Below are 14,034 nucleotides of genomic sequence, written 5' to 3'. Positions count from 1 at the left end.
TTTTCGTCTTTTAACTCTCTTGGGAGTGCGTGCAACCCATAAATACCATAAACAAACTTTGCCGCGGCGAATTAAGATCCCCCGCGCGCGCAATTAAAACCAGGAAACTTTAGGAAAATTAATAATAGGTATATAGAGTCCAAAGTACTCGAGTAAAGACACATTAAATTTCTTAGAATGGTGATTTCACTATCGGAAACCAATTTCAGCCTTTTATTAAAACAACATGCATATAGTACTTTAAAAATTCGAAATTTAATATTCAGACATTTTGAAGAAATTAATTTAGCGTTTCTCATTAAATGAAAAATTTAAACGAAAAAGAAAATGTGCGCTGCAATGATTGCTGGTAGTGGTAGTAACGCCATAATAAAAATACCCTATCCGCAAAAGGTTTGCGTCATCAATAGGCCTTTTTCTCGTTAACGCACTTGCGAGCATTCTCGGAATTAATAAAAAAACAAGCAAGTTAATACGAGTGAAGAACTTCTTTTGGCCTTGTTATTCGTGGAATCTTAAGCAATTAGTATGCAATGTCGAGAAAATAATGGTTCTGCGTTTCCGAGAATAAGGTGTATCGAGGAAAACAAACGGTTGAAGAATTTTATTCTTTCTAAAATGACCCGGAGGCTCTGTCTTAGTTCTTCTCTTTAAGAGAAGTTACACCGGAGGACTAGCATCGGTGGTTCTTAGCACAACAGTCTTGCGCAAAAGATACTGATGTCCCATATAATATGCAAAGCAGAGAAAAAGATCTAACAACACGTGGCCAGCTCCAAAATGCTGTTGCGCAAACGTCTGGAATTAGGGTCAGTTTTTGGGTCATGTCATAAAGACTAGGGAAAAAGCCTGGTTCTCGCTAGTAATGCAAGCCAACACAAGGAAAACAAACTTTTCCGTTCTCTAGCTATTGCGTGTGCGCATGCATCGCTGGTTTTCATGGTAAGATCTTAGAGCTGCGTCTTCTTGAGTTGCTAGTGACAACCAGGCTTAACTTATAAAGCAATCACTTGCGTAGCAAGGAAGACCAATCCTTCCTTTATATCACGACTAAAATGATTAAGCTTGTAGCAATCTAGTAATATAATTTGATAGTTCTATACATTTTTCTGATATCAGTCATACTATTTCAAATATATTTTATAATACTAACCCACCCTAAGCAATAGAAATGCATCTTCTTTAATTTCCCCATTGTAATTTGAAAAGTTTTGAAAGCTTTGTACAAGTTACAGCTCTAACCCGGTATCACAATGTTTTTAAGTTGGTTGGTATGACAATAAACATTATGGCAAATTTAATCAGAGCCATAGCAGGAGGAGCTATTGATCAGATGGAGGGAGTAAAGCTGAATGTATCAAGTATGGTGCAGATGAAGGGAAGGGGAAAAAGTCTTCGTAATCTCTTGCCTGCTATGGCAATGATGGTAAATTTACTGTTTCCCACCCAACTTTGTCACTCAACCCATAGGAAGATATAGGAAGTTCAGTAGAGTTGGTTTAATCCTGAGACAAATATTGCAGATGCCAAAGGGGCACATTTACCGTGAGGTTATCTTGTGTTCCCCTGAATAATGCAAAATGTACCTTCTTGAAGATGCCATATTTCCTGCATTTTTGAGTCTTTCCTTGCCAGGAATTACTCTATCACACCTACTGTAGGTGCCTCTATATGTATTATTTGATAATTCCATCCCCATGTTATTTAATATTTGATCTCTTGTAATCTCTTGTTATTTTATAGGTTCATAAAATGGACAACAGGTTGGTTCAGGTATTTGTACATCAATACCATAAAGTTCTGTCAAATCATTGAGAAATGTTAAGTCAGCTTTGGGATCCAAACCAACTCGTTGTATTACTTCTGCCTTGAGTATTCTGTCAGGGGATGAGGCTACTTCGAATAAAGCCTGGAATAATGTGTTATTTAGATGAACAGAATACCTAAGGGAGAAAAAGGAAAGGTAAGAGCAAAGCTAAAGTATGATAAGAAAATGTCTGCAATGGAATACTCACTTTGTATACATTTTTTCATCATCAACAACTTCCCCACCATTGATCAATTGATCTCGCCTGACAAAAAAAATTCCTGTTAGTTAGATGGAAGCTCCTCATAACATATTAATACCCTTCACAGCTTCCTGTGCCATCATCGCAAGGTCATGGTCAAGTCTGGCTTCAATGAACAGTCACAGTTGTGTTTCAAGATGGAGCAGGGAACCTTGAAGGGGATTATTATAAACAAGGACAATGCATCCAGTAGTACAGCTAGTTGCAACATACCAAAGGAGTGTGTAATATATAATGCACACAATAGTGCTTTACCTGTAAATATCAAGCATTTCAAATCGTTCTCGGTCAGCATGATTGGTGTGTGTCATTATATTGAGATAACCCTTAGCCTGTATATTTTGATTGTCTATGTACACATCCCAGACACCTTCTTTGGTTTCAAATATTTTTTCTGTTGTACCTGCAAAAGGGTTAAACAAAATCCATTCAAATATATATCAGTGGATCTATATATTAACTGGAATTTATCTGGAAGAAAACAATTTGCACATGCACGATCATTGGGTTTGCACTGCGCTGTACATCACACATTTATTTATTACTCTGTTACCAAGTAGGTACGGCATTTAGACCCAGAAACAAGTAAAAAAAAACATAAAAATTTAACAAAACGTTCTGTAAAATTATTGTCTTGTTACATGTTTCTATGACCATCTAGGCCAAAATAAAAGCGTATGTACTCACATGCTATGTACTTGTGCTCATTGTGTAATGTTTCCAGGTCACATACATTCGTAAAGAAGAGTGGATTACTGCCAGTTTCAAAACCAAAAGGGATTCCATGACTGGCCAACAGACATGCACAATAAACTGGAAGAAAATATTTACCACATTTTTAACATCCAGAATCATCCTACGACAAGCCACACCCACTGGAAGAGGTGAGGAGACTATAAAACTTCTTGGTAATTTTAATATAAGGCTCAGGTCAAATGTTGAGGTTCACATGAGCCAAACCTAATTGGAAGAATGGATAACAAGTCTGTCTTTGATATCATTAGGTTCAGCTCATGTGAAGCTTGGCGCTTGACCTAAGTTTAAGTTTAAGTCTAAGTTTTCACCACTCAAACATTTTCACATATACAAAACAGACAGAGAGAGTCCTACCTCTATAACAAGCCACGCCCACTGGCGGAGGTGAGAAAAATAAAATTCTCTTTTGTAACAATACAAGTTTCCACAATGCAAATATTTTGTCTCCAAAGAAGTTGATAAATTGTAGGAAGCAGCCTGCAGGATGAGTTATCTAGAAAAAAGTAAAAGGTAAGCACTTTACAAAGATAATATAACACCTTTGTATACATTTATAATAGGCAAGAGGTAGAATTTAATGTTGTGGCTCATATGTATGGTATACAAGGTGTACATGTGGAAGGTGTGTGGTGCGTGAAGGAAGGAGGGCCTGCTGTCCCCCTTACCTCCATCCCTCCAACTTCTTTTTTTTATAAGTACACATGTTAGTGATGGTGGAATCGGGAACAGATAGGGGTTTTAGTCCAGCTTCTTTAAAAAAAATTCAAATGTTTAATTAATTTCAAAATATATCTATCAATTAAACATACATGCATTGAATTTTCATCTTCCCCTCTCACTCCTCCCATTTAGAATTTTGCTGTCTCTAAAAAAACATATAGGTGCATGTATGCGTTGCAGATATTATTTATTCATCACCTTTAAGACAGGGATCTCTTCCAGTCCTGGTAAATGCTCTGGCGGTGGTGTTGCTACAAAGTTGTTTCTTACTATACAATGTTTAAAACTGTGGTAGTAATTTTCAAGGTCTTCATAGTGACCAGGATTGTCTAACTGTTTCCTGTCAAATATAGAATTGAAAGTTAAAATTCAAGTGAAATATATGCTGACTTTTGGAATAGCACTGTGAAATCTAAATGTGTAAGGGTGGATCCAAGGGGGTGGATTGGATGGTCAGCCACCTCCCCACCCCCTTTAGGAGATGAGGTTTATTACTTACGTCACTTCATCCTCCAAGAAAGGCAGGTGCTCATGTAGTGATGTGTATCTTGCACATAGAATACCAACAGATTTCATCCGGGACCCTCTCTCTTCAGCATTATCAACTGTTATCCTTTCAAAGCAACTCAGTCCAAATAAATTATCCTTAGTTTTGAAGTATCTAGAAATGTCAAATGACAATATTAAATAGTATTAAAAAATGGGAAGGTTACCAATACCCACCACGCCCACTCAAAGGTGTGCTGATGTTACACCCCATGAGTACCCTCCTTACCTTTCTTCCATCATTATTTCCCATTATAACTAATTTTTTTTAAATGAGCAACAAAAAATTTTATCAACAGCTTAATAAGACTCTCTTTATAGATTTAACAATCACTTACATAAAATCCTGTGTAATGGTGTGTGAACCACTTGCTAATGCCTTGAATTCCACCTCACTTAAGTCAACGTCTTTGGGGTATTTCCATTCTATAATATTACCTAAATAAACCAAAGCAATCACATGAACAAACAATATAATGATAAATATATATTGAATGCTGCAAAGGAAAGAATGAAAGGTAGAAACTTTGCTGGGAAAGATAAACTGTTAATGTTATACCCATTTTTATAATCATGTGTCCGCAACAATAGCTACAGGTTTATGGCTTCCATTGTGTTAGACAGTGATGGTTACATTGACCTAAACTAAAAACCCAACATCTGCGGCTATACTGGCCGCATAGTTATATGATATTATGAAAACGTATCGCCATATAATACTCAAGCTTGGAAAGGATGGAAAAAGTAGAAGTAGGGTAGTCATCCCTGGATTTGTCCCAGTTATTTAAGCGACCAAATTCTTTTTCTTTAATCATGGTTCATATCAATCATTTCTTCACATCAATTTATATCATTCAAGAGTCCTAAAGGTTATGGGACAGGTAGATTAGTAAATAGTTTGCATGTAAATAGATTTTCTTTAATTATCTAAAAGAAATTATTTGATTATCTAAAAACAATTTTACTAATAAGATGATATTATTTTTCATAAGGATGTCTCTATTTTCGTCATGCATACTGTTAGCATTAATTTTTATCCTAAACAATTGCGACATTATTGCCTGACAATCCCTCATTCATGAATGGCGATCCACTTCCGGTCTGAAATCGTAGACGATCCTTGACGATGCCTAATATAGTAAAATCCAGTCCAGACTAATACTATCGTCTCTATAAGTATTATCGTGCAGATCAAAGTATTAACATTATCATCAAATTTATTGTATATTTCAAAGTAGATAATATATCTAAAGCTTTTTAAATAATTAAATGGAATGACGATCGTACGACATCACGCGCAAAGGGGGTGGAAAAAATCTAAATCTCAAATCATCGATGGCTCTCTTTTTGCGTTCAATTTTTCGCCAAGAATACTAAAATGTTTAGATATAAAACTGTCATTCTTAAATCCCCGAAGAAAGTATCCACAATCTACAAAGATTGTTACATTAAGAACTAGTGTAACTATTATCTATTTTTGTTTTGTTTTGGTTGAGTGATTATTGATGTACTGTTCATGTGATGTTCGCCAACACAACAAAAATCATATGTTCCATGGCCAACAATCTCAACTCAAAATCGTAAAACTCCATAAAGATAAAAACATATAATTTATGCGCAATAGATGAAGAAACGGACCGGTTATAAAATATTCTTCTAATATATTTATAAATAGATTCAAAATTTGAATCAAAGTGGTATAAAATTCTTACCCTTACGTGTGTCGAAATGCACCACAAAAACAGCAACAATCAAATCCGGAACAGTATTCGGCTTCGGAGCGAAAATTTCTACATCATCTGGTAAAGAAATGTTAGATGGTCTCTCGATTTCCCTTTGAAGGGAGCTTTGGTGAATATGCCCTCGTGGATCATACGATACATCGGGTAATTCTTCGGCTTCGACCAGCGCCGAATCATCCGCCATATTTTAGTGATTCTTGTGGTTAGACTACCTGTCCCTGGTGGGACCCCTGTGGAATGTAATAAAATGTTACTGAGTGGGGAGGGGAAGGTAGTTTTGGTAATTTGAAATTCTAAAAATAGATTACGATTAAAAAATATCTTTGCTTCTTTTGAATTAGGATAGAATTTATGATTTTAATACAAAAAGTAAGAGAAAGAAGTAAAAGTAAGTATCAGGAAATAGAAAAACAAAAAGAAAAACAAAAGAAATAAAACCGCGCATTTTTGGCAATTACCGCTGTAAATAGAAAACGTGGGCGCACGTGGTTCTTAGAATATTTTTTTCAAGGACGTGAAACAAAGTGGAGAAAAAATACCTTTTTCTATAACTTTACTTGTTTATAATACCTCCAAAACACTTCCTAAGATTTTACAAATGCTGAAGACTTAAAATGCCAAAGCTCATAGCTCAATTGACAGATATTTCTTGCTGATTATCAAGATTTTCAAGTGTAAAATTTCACCTCCACTGGACGACATTTTTATTCTAGTAAAAAATGAATGAAGAAAAACAGCCACAAGTGTATTTGGATTACAACGCCACAACTCCTCTAGACAGCACTGTTCTTCAATCCATCCATGATGCTCTGCGAGATGCATGGGGTAACCCTAGTAGCTCCCATCCTCTTGGGCGCAGGGCAAATGATGTCATCAAACAGTCACGTCAGTCCATTGCAGATATGGTTGGAGCACAGAATTCTGAGATCATAATTACTTCTGGGGGTACAGAAGCTAATAACATGGTATTCCTCACTGCAATTCGCTATTACCAAGAATTCCTGGAAATGTCTGAAAACCATGCTCTCAAAGGATCAAAGCCACAGTTTATAATATCCAACCAGGAACATGATTCTGTTTGTCTTCCTGTCGCACATTTTGCACAAGTCCAGGCAGCAGAGGAATGTATTGTTAATGTTGAAAAGGATTCTGGGATGGTAACTGCACAAGCCATCAAGGATGCCGTCAAGCCCAATACATGTTTGGTTTCTGTTATGTTAGCTAATAACGAGACTGGGATTATACAAGTAAGCCAATGATGCTGTATACTGTTTAGTCTGAGTGGTATCACAAAATATCATACAAGGCAATGAATACTGGTATATATTCTTGAGGTGCATTTACGTCATAGCATCCATGTTTCATTGGTTGACTATATAAAGCATTCCTCATTAAGCTTCTTTCATTATATCAACCAATTAAATTGTGGCTATAATATAACATGCCCCCAAAGAATATATACCAGCCAGTTGATATAATTGTTATTTCTATATCTCAAGGGATTTTTCAGCTACATGGTTGCACTCCAAAAATAATAGGAATACAATTGATATGTGGAAAGGGCTAAAAATAATGACTGGTCAGTCACTGGTCATGATCATTTGCCAAATTATAATTTTAACTTGACATACCTTATTTCTGGCTTAACGTTGCTGATCAAAGTGATCGACCGCAAAGGCAAAGATTTGAACTTTTCCATGATTTACCTCAAGAGACCATTGTACAACTATTTTATTTTAAGAATGTATACTTGCATGATGTCTGATGCAAAAGAATAGTGAAACACCCCTTAATATTCAACCTTTTGCTTTCCTTCATTCCAATCTAGATTATAATATTGTCTGTATTTTCAATGTTATGAGATAAATAGTCCCATTGATGATATAGCATTTGACTATTCAATTAGTTTATGACCTCTCATGTTTGTTGTGTATAATTAAGGAAATCATCAGACAGTAGTTACGACCATCCTGCATTGAAAATGGATAAAATGGGGGACTATTGGCTCACAGCATTCAAATCTATACAGCGTTTATTTAAGATAATATAATATCTTTTTTTTCAACCTTCAAATTTTATTGATACCCTGAAACAAACATTGGGCTGAACATGATCTAGGGCTTACCCACACTACTGATCAAACTGGAATTGGAAGAATTAAGTGGTTTTGAGGAGGGAGAAGAAAGTTGGAGAACCTGGAGAAATACCCTCATATCAAGGGAGAGACCAAACAAACTCTACTCTAATATGATGAGACCTCAGGAATTTAACCTGAAATCTTAGAGGTGAGAGGTGGTGCTAACTGTAGACCACTTTGGATTCCCAATATACAGTAGACAGTTCGTTCAAGATTTAAATAATATATTCAGCTGCTGATGTTATTACTCTAGACATAGTAATATAATAATGAGTTATGACTAGTTTAGACAGCTGTCAATCAAACTGCCTTCATGACAAGCAAAGCATATGAAACAACAATAATTCTAATACTTGTCTTTAATATATTTGTTCATGATCAGCAACCCAAGAAAAAGAAAAAGAGTAATATTTGGATATGAATGAAGGGTATTAAATGTTATTAATTTGTTACAAGGTGTGAACTCATGATTTCAAATTCCCCAACAAAATATATATCCTGTGTGAAATTAAATAATTAAGTTGCATGACTTCCTTAAAACGAGAAAGAAGAGTAATTTGTTTTGCTGATTTACTATTAATATTGTTTTCAACTTACAGTATCAGGGCTCGAAATAGCAATCTGCCAATGGCCAAATGACAGGACAAATTTCAGGTTTGTCAGGCGAAAAGAGGATGCACTGCCAAATGAATAATAAAAATGGCATGAAAAATTTACTGGAATGACCTCCTTTTACCATGCTCCTTTACTATGGCAGGCTAATAAAGTTTTCTATTTCGAGCCCTGCAGTATTTGAAAAGTCTATATGTTTCTCATCATTCTCTATCATCAACTTTAGCCCATTTCAGAAATCACCCAAGTCATTAAAAGTCTTAACAAAGAGAGAAAGTTAGCTGGATTCCCAAGGATTCTGCTGCACACAGATGCTGCCCAAGCTATTGGGAAAATAAGAGTTGATGTCAATGATTTGGGAGTGGATTATTTAACAATAGTGGGCCACAAGTTTTACGCTCCTAGAATAGGTATGTTGCAATGGGTTATTGACTAGAAAAACAGTGGAGTTTCATTATCTCAGACTTCAGATATGTTGTACTTTTTTTTCTGTACCATAGGACTTGCTTCAATGGAATGTTAATGAGGATATTTTGTATTTTAAACCTTTTTACTGGATTAATACGGGATCAAGATAATGGGACTCCAATAATGGGGTTAATGGGGAATCAGGATGATGAGTTGGTAAAATGCTTGCCTCTCACTTCTGAGGTCTGGGCTTTGAATCCCACTCGCCTTAAGGTGGCTGCCTACTTTTGAACCTTGGATTTGAGCCTACGATGTGCGCGCACTCAAAAACTGCTGAATAATCTACAAGATTTTATTGAAGAAACCATACGGGCTTTGAGCTTCAACAGGGCAAAACCCTCAAATTTTGCATAGGACTCTCTGTTTTTTAATAGCTCATTCGAAAAAACTCCTAAAAATCTAGGTTATATCAACATTTTAGAAAAAGTTTATATCAGTAACACATGAAAAAATTGATTTTTGTAGGGATTTTTGGTTCGACTTTAGTGAGATCCAAATCAATGTATCTCTTTGTCTTTTTGTCGAAAAATATCTATGTATTATTGTAGAATGATTGACTAGCTGTCATTCGTGCAATCATAGTCTGCAAATAATTATTATCTTATGAATATTTTTTTCTAATCACTTCCGGTGGCGCAAGTTTTGCTTCAAAAGCTCGCGCGTAGGCTTCCATTAAATGCTGATTATCTCGAAAAGCAAGCTTGGGAAACCCAATTTTTCTTTCCAGACTTGTAATCAGCATTAAATTTCAATTCGGAAAATCGAAATTAAAAAAGAAATTTAAATCGTTTTCCAAAAGTAGACAGTCACCTTAAGTGAGCTAAGTTGGTTGGTTCTGACTTGGAGGGGTTTTCTTGCCCTCTGGTTTTTCCTCCCTTCTCTCAAATCAACCCTAACTACAGTAAGTCACACTGGTTAGAGCTGTGCTCCGGGGTCATACATGGACTGTATAGTGACTATCAGAGGTGTCTTCACAAGCTTTCAGTTCGATCCATTTGAGCTGCTTTGCTTTGTGGTGATTAGGCGATGACAAGTGTTTTTCCCCCACTGTTCATCTTTGAATTACAGAGAAATGAATAGGAACTGTGAATGGAATGGACTGCCTATACTCACTCTACTCTCACTGGTTTGATCCCCTTCTAACCCACCATTGTATGCAAGTAGAGTTGTTTATCCCTCCAAAATGATCAACCCCTAAAAAATCCAAATATTATTATACATGTATTCTATCTGACATAGGAAATGCAGTAGCTTAACTCAGATACCATTTAGTAGATCTATGCTTCTCAATATGAAATCACATGCTGTAGCATGTGTAAAATAGTGAGTCAGGCACTGAGAAGACTGATGAAACTTCATCAATAATTTATTGCCGGAAGGTCATCTGTCACACATGTATCAGCTAGTTTTATCTCACTTCATTCAAACTAATGCAGCTTTCATTTTAACATCTATTTTCCTTCAACTTTCCTTGTACAAATTAAATCTTAAGTCAACAAGAATGTTCTTCTGAGCATTTTTCATGGGTACCTATTATTTCCACTCATGGTCAAAACAATTTGCAGTTTGATCCCTGAATCTGCATGTACATGAATAGTGTACCTTTCTCGTCACTTTGTTCAGAAATAAGCTACTAACTATTGATCGCATAAAATCAAAATATCCTCCCAAAAACGTGAATGTGTGAATTATTTCACCATAGCCTGTATAGAATTGTGACACTGTATAGTAAAAAATGCTTAATATGAAGAAATGAACCCCCCGACCAACTATGATTAGTATACCATTAAAAAGGTAAATTAAATTTCTAAATCTGCATGTACTCTACGACTTAGTTGTCACGTGCATTTGGACGAGAATTAGGACCCCAATAGTTTCCTATGGCTGGATGTTATTTAATAAGTTATTTTTTAGTAAATATGTTCATTTTTTAATACATTTATCATATGTTCATCAAACTAAGTTGCCACATTTTTTCCCAGGTGCCTTATATGTAAGCTGTCTTGGAGAGAATTCAGGTCCTCCGTTGTTTCCAATGTTATTTGGAGGTGGACAAGAGAGAAATTATCGTCCAGGAACAGAGAACACAGGGATGATTGCTGGCCTTGGACAAGCAGCTCAGCTGGTGGTTGAACACTTAGATGAATATCAAATTCACATGAAGAAGGTTAGTCTGTGTGCAGTCTAAAAATCAATTGATATAACTAAAGTTTCCATGCTATCAGTATTATGAGATCATGCCCTAAAATTGAGAGGTTGAGCACACTTTATTAGTGCACTTTGATAGCTGAGTCGTGTTCTTGTATCATGGAGAATCAAGGGTGCATAGCACGGCATTGCACTCTCCTATCACCTCTGGGCCTTGGGTTCCTTCCCTGAATTCACCATGTAAGTGAGATTTGTTAGGTTTCTCCCTTGATTTGAGGGTCTTTCTTCAGGTTCTCAGGTTTTCCTCCCTCCTCAAAAATTAATGAATTCCAATTGATCTTTGGGTTTTCACCTAGTAATTGGAGCCAAGCTCTGTAAGTTGTGATTGATCCATTCTGTCTTACTCAACCCTTAATATTTTATGCTTTCAGGTAAGAGATTATCTTGAAACTCGACTAGAAGAAGTCTTTGGCAGTGACAACATTCACATCAATGGGAAGTTCCCTACAAGTGAAAGGCTACCCAACACCTGTAATGTCTCATTTATTGGCAAAGATCTCCAAGGAAGAGCTGTGTTAAGTAGAGTCAAGTACCTCTTAGCTAGCGTAGGTGCAGCTTGTCACTCTGACAGAGGATCAAAACCTTCTCCAATACTAGAAGCACTAGGGATACCTTGTCATGTTGCAATAAATGCCATTAGAATGAGTGTTGGTAGGGAAACTACTACAGGAGATATTGACATTGTTGTCCAGGACCTTAAAGATACGATAGATAGAATGAAGCAAGAAGCTGGTAATGCAAGCTAAAACGAAGAGTTATAAATGGTTTTAGAATTCTATTTTATAATTATTTGAAAGTAAATGGTTTGAAAAGCAGTCAATCAAGATACTGTCCCTACATTTGGGCTGTTCCACATCATGTTTATGAGACTGCCTTAAAGCAGATCATAGTTGATATTAACTATTAACTATGAGCAGATTGAGTGGCTAAATGAGGGATAAATCAAGGTCTGAATTATTTGAAATTAGGGTTATACAGTAAGTTGTGTACTGAGTGTAATAGTCATCCAGAGAGGCCTGTTAATGAGAACAATAACAATGGCTGCAGTAACAGCAGTTCTTCTGAAGACAATATTAACAAATATATCATGCTCAAAACACTGCAATTATCATGGTCAATGATCATAGATATTTTGCTTGCTAAGAGCTCCTCTCTATCTCAATAGAGATAATGGGGCCCTCGCTAGTTGGGTGAGGTCACAGCTCAGTAGATAAAACTGACACTCTGATAGAATTATATTAAAAATAAAAAGATAAAAATGAAAGAGGAATATGAAAATATAAAATAAAGTCATTATACAAGAGTTCAGGAGTTCCTTCTTTTTTCTTTGTCATTTTTTAAAGAACTGTGATTTGCTGGTGTCTCTTTCTTCATCTTGACTTCAAAATCTTGTTTGTCTTGGTTTTATTTTCCACACTTGCTTTTGGTCTGTTGCCATTGCCAAGTTAATTATGCAGAAAGTACTAAAAAGTTCTTCACTAAAGATAATAAACTTGGAGAATGTTTCAGTTTTCAAATGTTTCACTTTGTGCAAAATAACATCCCATTCTTGAGGGGGAGGGGGGAGTAGGTAATTACTTTAGGTAATAATAAAGACATAGAAACTTAAATCTTCCTGTGAATATATTTTAATTTTTAATTTTCCAGTTCTGTACTAAACTCAATTAATAATTAGTAATTAGTATTATTATTGCACTGAGTTTAGTGCAGAACTGGAAAATTAAAAAATATTTATTCACAGGAAAATTTTATGTTTCTCACCACTAATTCATGCCACCTTGACTGAATTTAAATGTTTTAGGCCGCTTTTCTTACCCAGTTTACCCTTGTGAGAAAAATATCTTCGTATATTATTTCAGAAATCATCAAATCAATTCTAACTATCTTAAATTTAAGAATCAACATTTTCAAGACTATGGGCAATGGAAATTTACCCTTCTAAGGCTGCATTCATAATGTATGGCAGAGGGGGGACAGGTGAAATTGAGGGGGGATTGGGAAAATTTTGGTAGGAAAAAAGGAGGTATGGGTAAATTTTTATCAGAAAAATGGGGGGGGGGGGGGGGGGGAAGCATAATTTTTGGAAGGATCTTACAAGCCTTGGGGGATTGTATTTTTTGCTGGAAATGTTGGTAGGAAAAAAGGGGGGATGGGCATATCTTTATCAGAAAAATGGGGGGATGCACAATTTTTGGAAGAACCTACAAGCCTTAGGGGGGTTTGTATTTTTTGCATGACTTTAAGGGGGTGTTAAGAATTATTCTGGACATTTCAAATTTTCACCTGCCCCTCCCCCCCTCCCCCTTCTCTGGAAGGAAGGAAGGAAGGAAGCTTAAGAATGACTAAAACAATGTTACATATCTTGACATTTTCTCATTCTGAGATAACTCATAAAAATAGTGATTGGAAACGATTAAGTTGTGAATTATTCTAGCATTTGACACCAGATCTATTGTCTCTCTTACTCCACTCCAGTTGTCCTTCATTCCATTCCTTAATTTATTCTTAATATTCAAGCTACAAGCTATTCACTTACAATATTAGATAAAATCATACAGCAACTTTACACTATAAAAAATCATGATTTGAAAAAAAGGAAAAAGCTGGTGCAAAAAATTTGGTGGAAACAAAAAAATGAAAATGCACTAGTGGGATGAGGCCTCTCCACAACAAATACATCTAATACTAGCTATTTTCATAAAAACTTACAAAACTGATGATTTTACATCGAATGATTCTTTTTCTTTTTCGGATCCAAAATATTGAGAAAAGATTG

The 14,034-nt window shown here is 35.7% G+C and overlaps 2 protein-coding genes across 2 annotated transcripts; one reads left to right on the top strand and one right to left on the bottom strand.

The window, feature by feature from the left end:
- Positions 1–1,732: 1,732 nt before the first annotated feature.
- On the bottom strand, positions 1,733–6,063 carry LOC116296422 (DENN domain-containing protein 11). The gene is made up of 8 exons (XM_089034177.1): positions 5,804–6,063; positions 4,430–4,529; positions 4,045–4,206; positions 3,744–3,885; positions 3,180–3,318; positions 2,757–2,882; positions 2,325–2,472; positions 1,733–1,943 (listed from the first exon to the last, which is right to left on the bottom strand). The coding sequence occupies exons 1-8, from the start codon at positions 6,015–6,017 to the stop codon at positions 1,733–1,735; spliced, it is 1,242 nt and encodes a 413-aa protein (XP_088890303.1). The 5' UTR covers positions 6,018–6,063.
- A 283-nt stretch (positions 6,064–6,346) lies between these two features.
- On the top strand, positions 6,347–12,559 carry LOC116296426 (selenocysteine lyase). Its single transcript, XM_031704443.2, has 4 exons — positions 6,347–7,080; positions 8,809–8,992; positions 11,033–11,217; positions 11,630–12,559. The coding sequence occupies exons 1-4, from the start codon at positions 6,553–6,555 to the stop codon at positions 12,002–12,004; spliced, it is 1,272 nt and encodes a 423-aa protein (XP_031560303.1). The 5' UTR covers positions 6,347–6,552; the 3' UTR covers positions 12,005–12,559.
- Positions 12,560–14,034: the final 1,475 nt, after the last annotated feature.

The sequence above is a fragment of the Actinia tenebrosa genome, unplaced genomic scaffold, assembly GCF_029948245.1.
Source record: "Actinia tenebrosa isolate PJP-AT-01 unplaced genomic scaffold, QUT_ActTen_1.0 PGA_scaffold2__45_contigs__length_23673736, whole genome shotgun sequence".
Lineage (NCBI taxonomy): Eukaryota > Metazoa > Cnidaria > Anthozoa > Actiniaria > Actiniidae > Actinia > Actinia tenebrosa.
The sequence above is the reverse complement of the archived record's forward strand: the minus strand, read 5'-3'. Positions and strand labels throughout refer to the sequence as shown.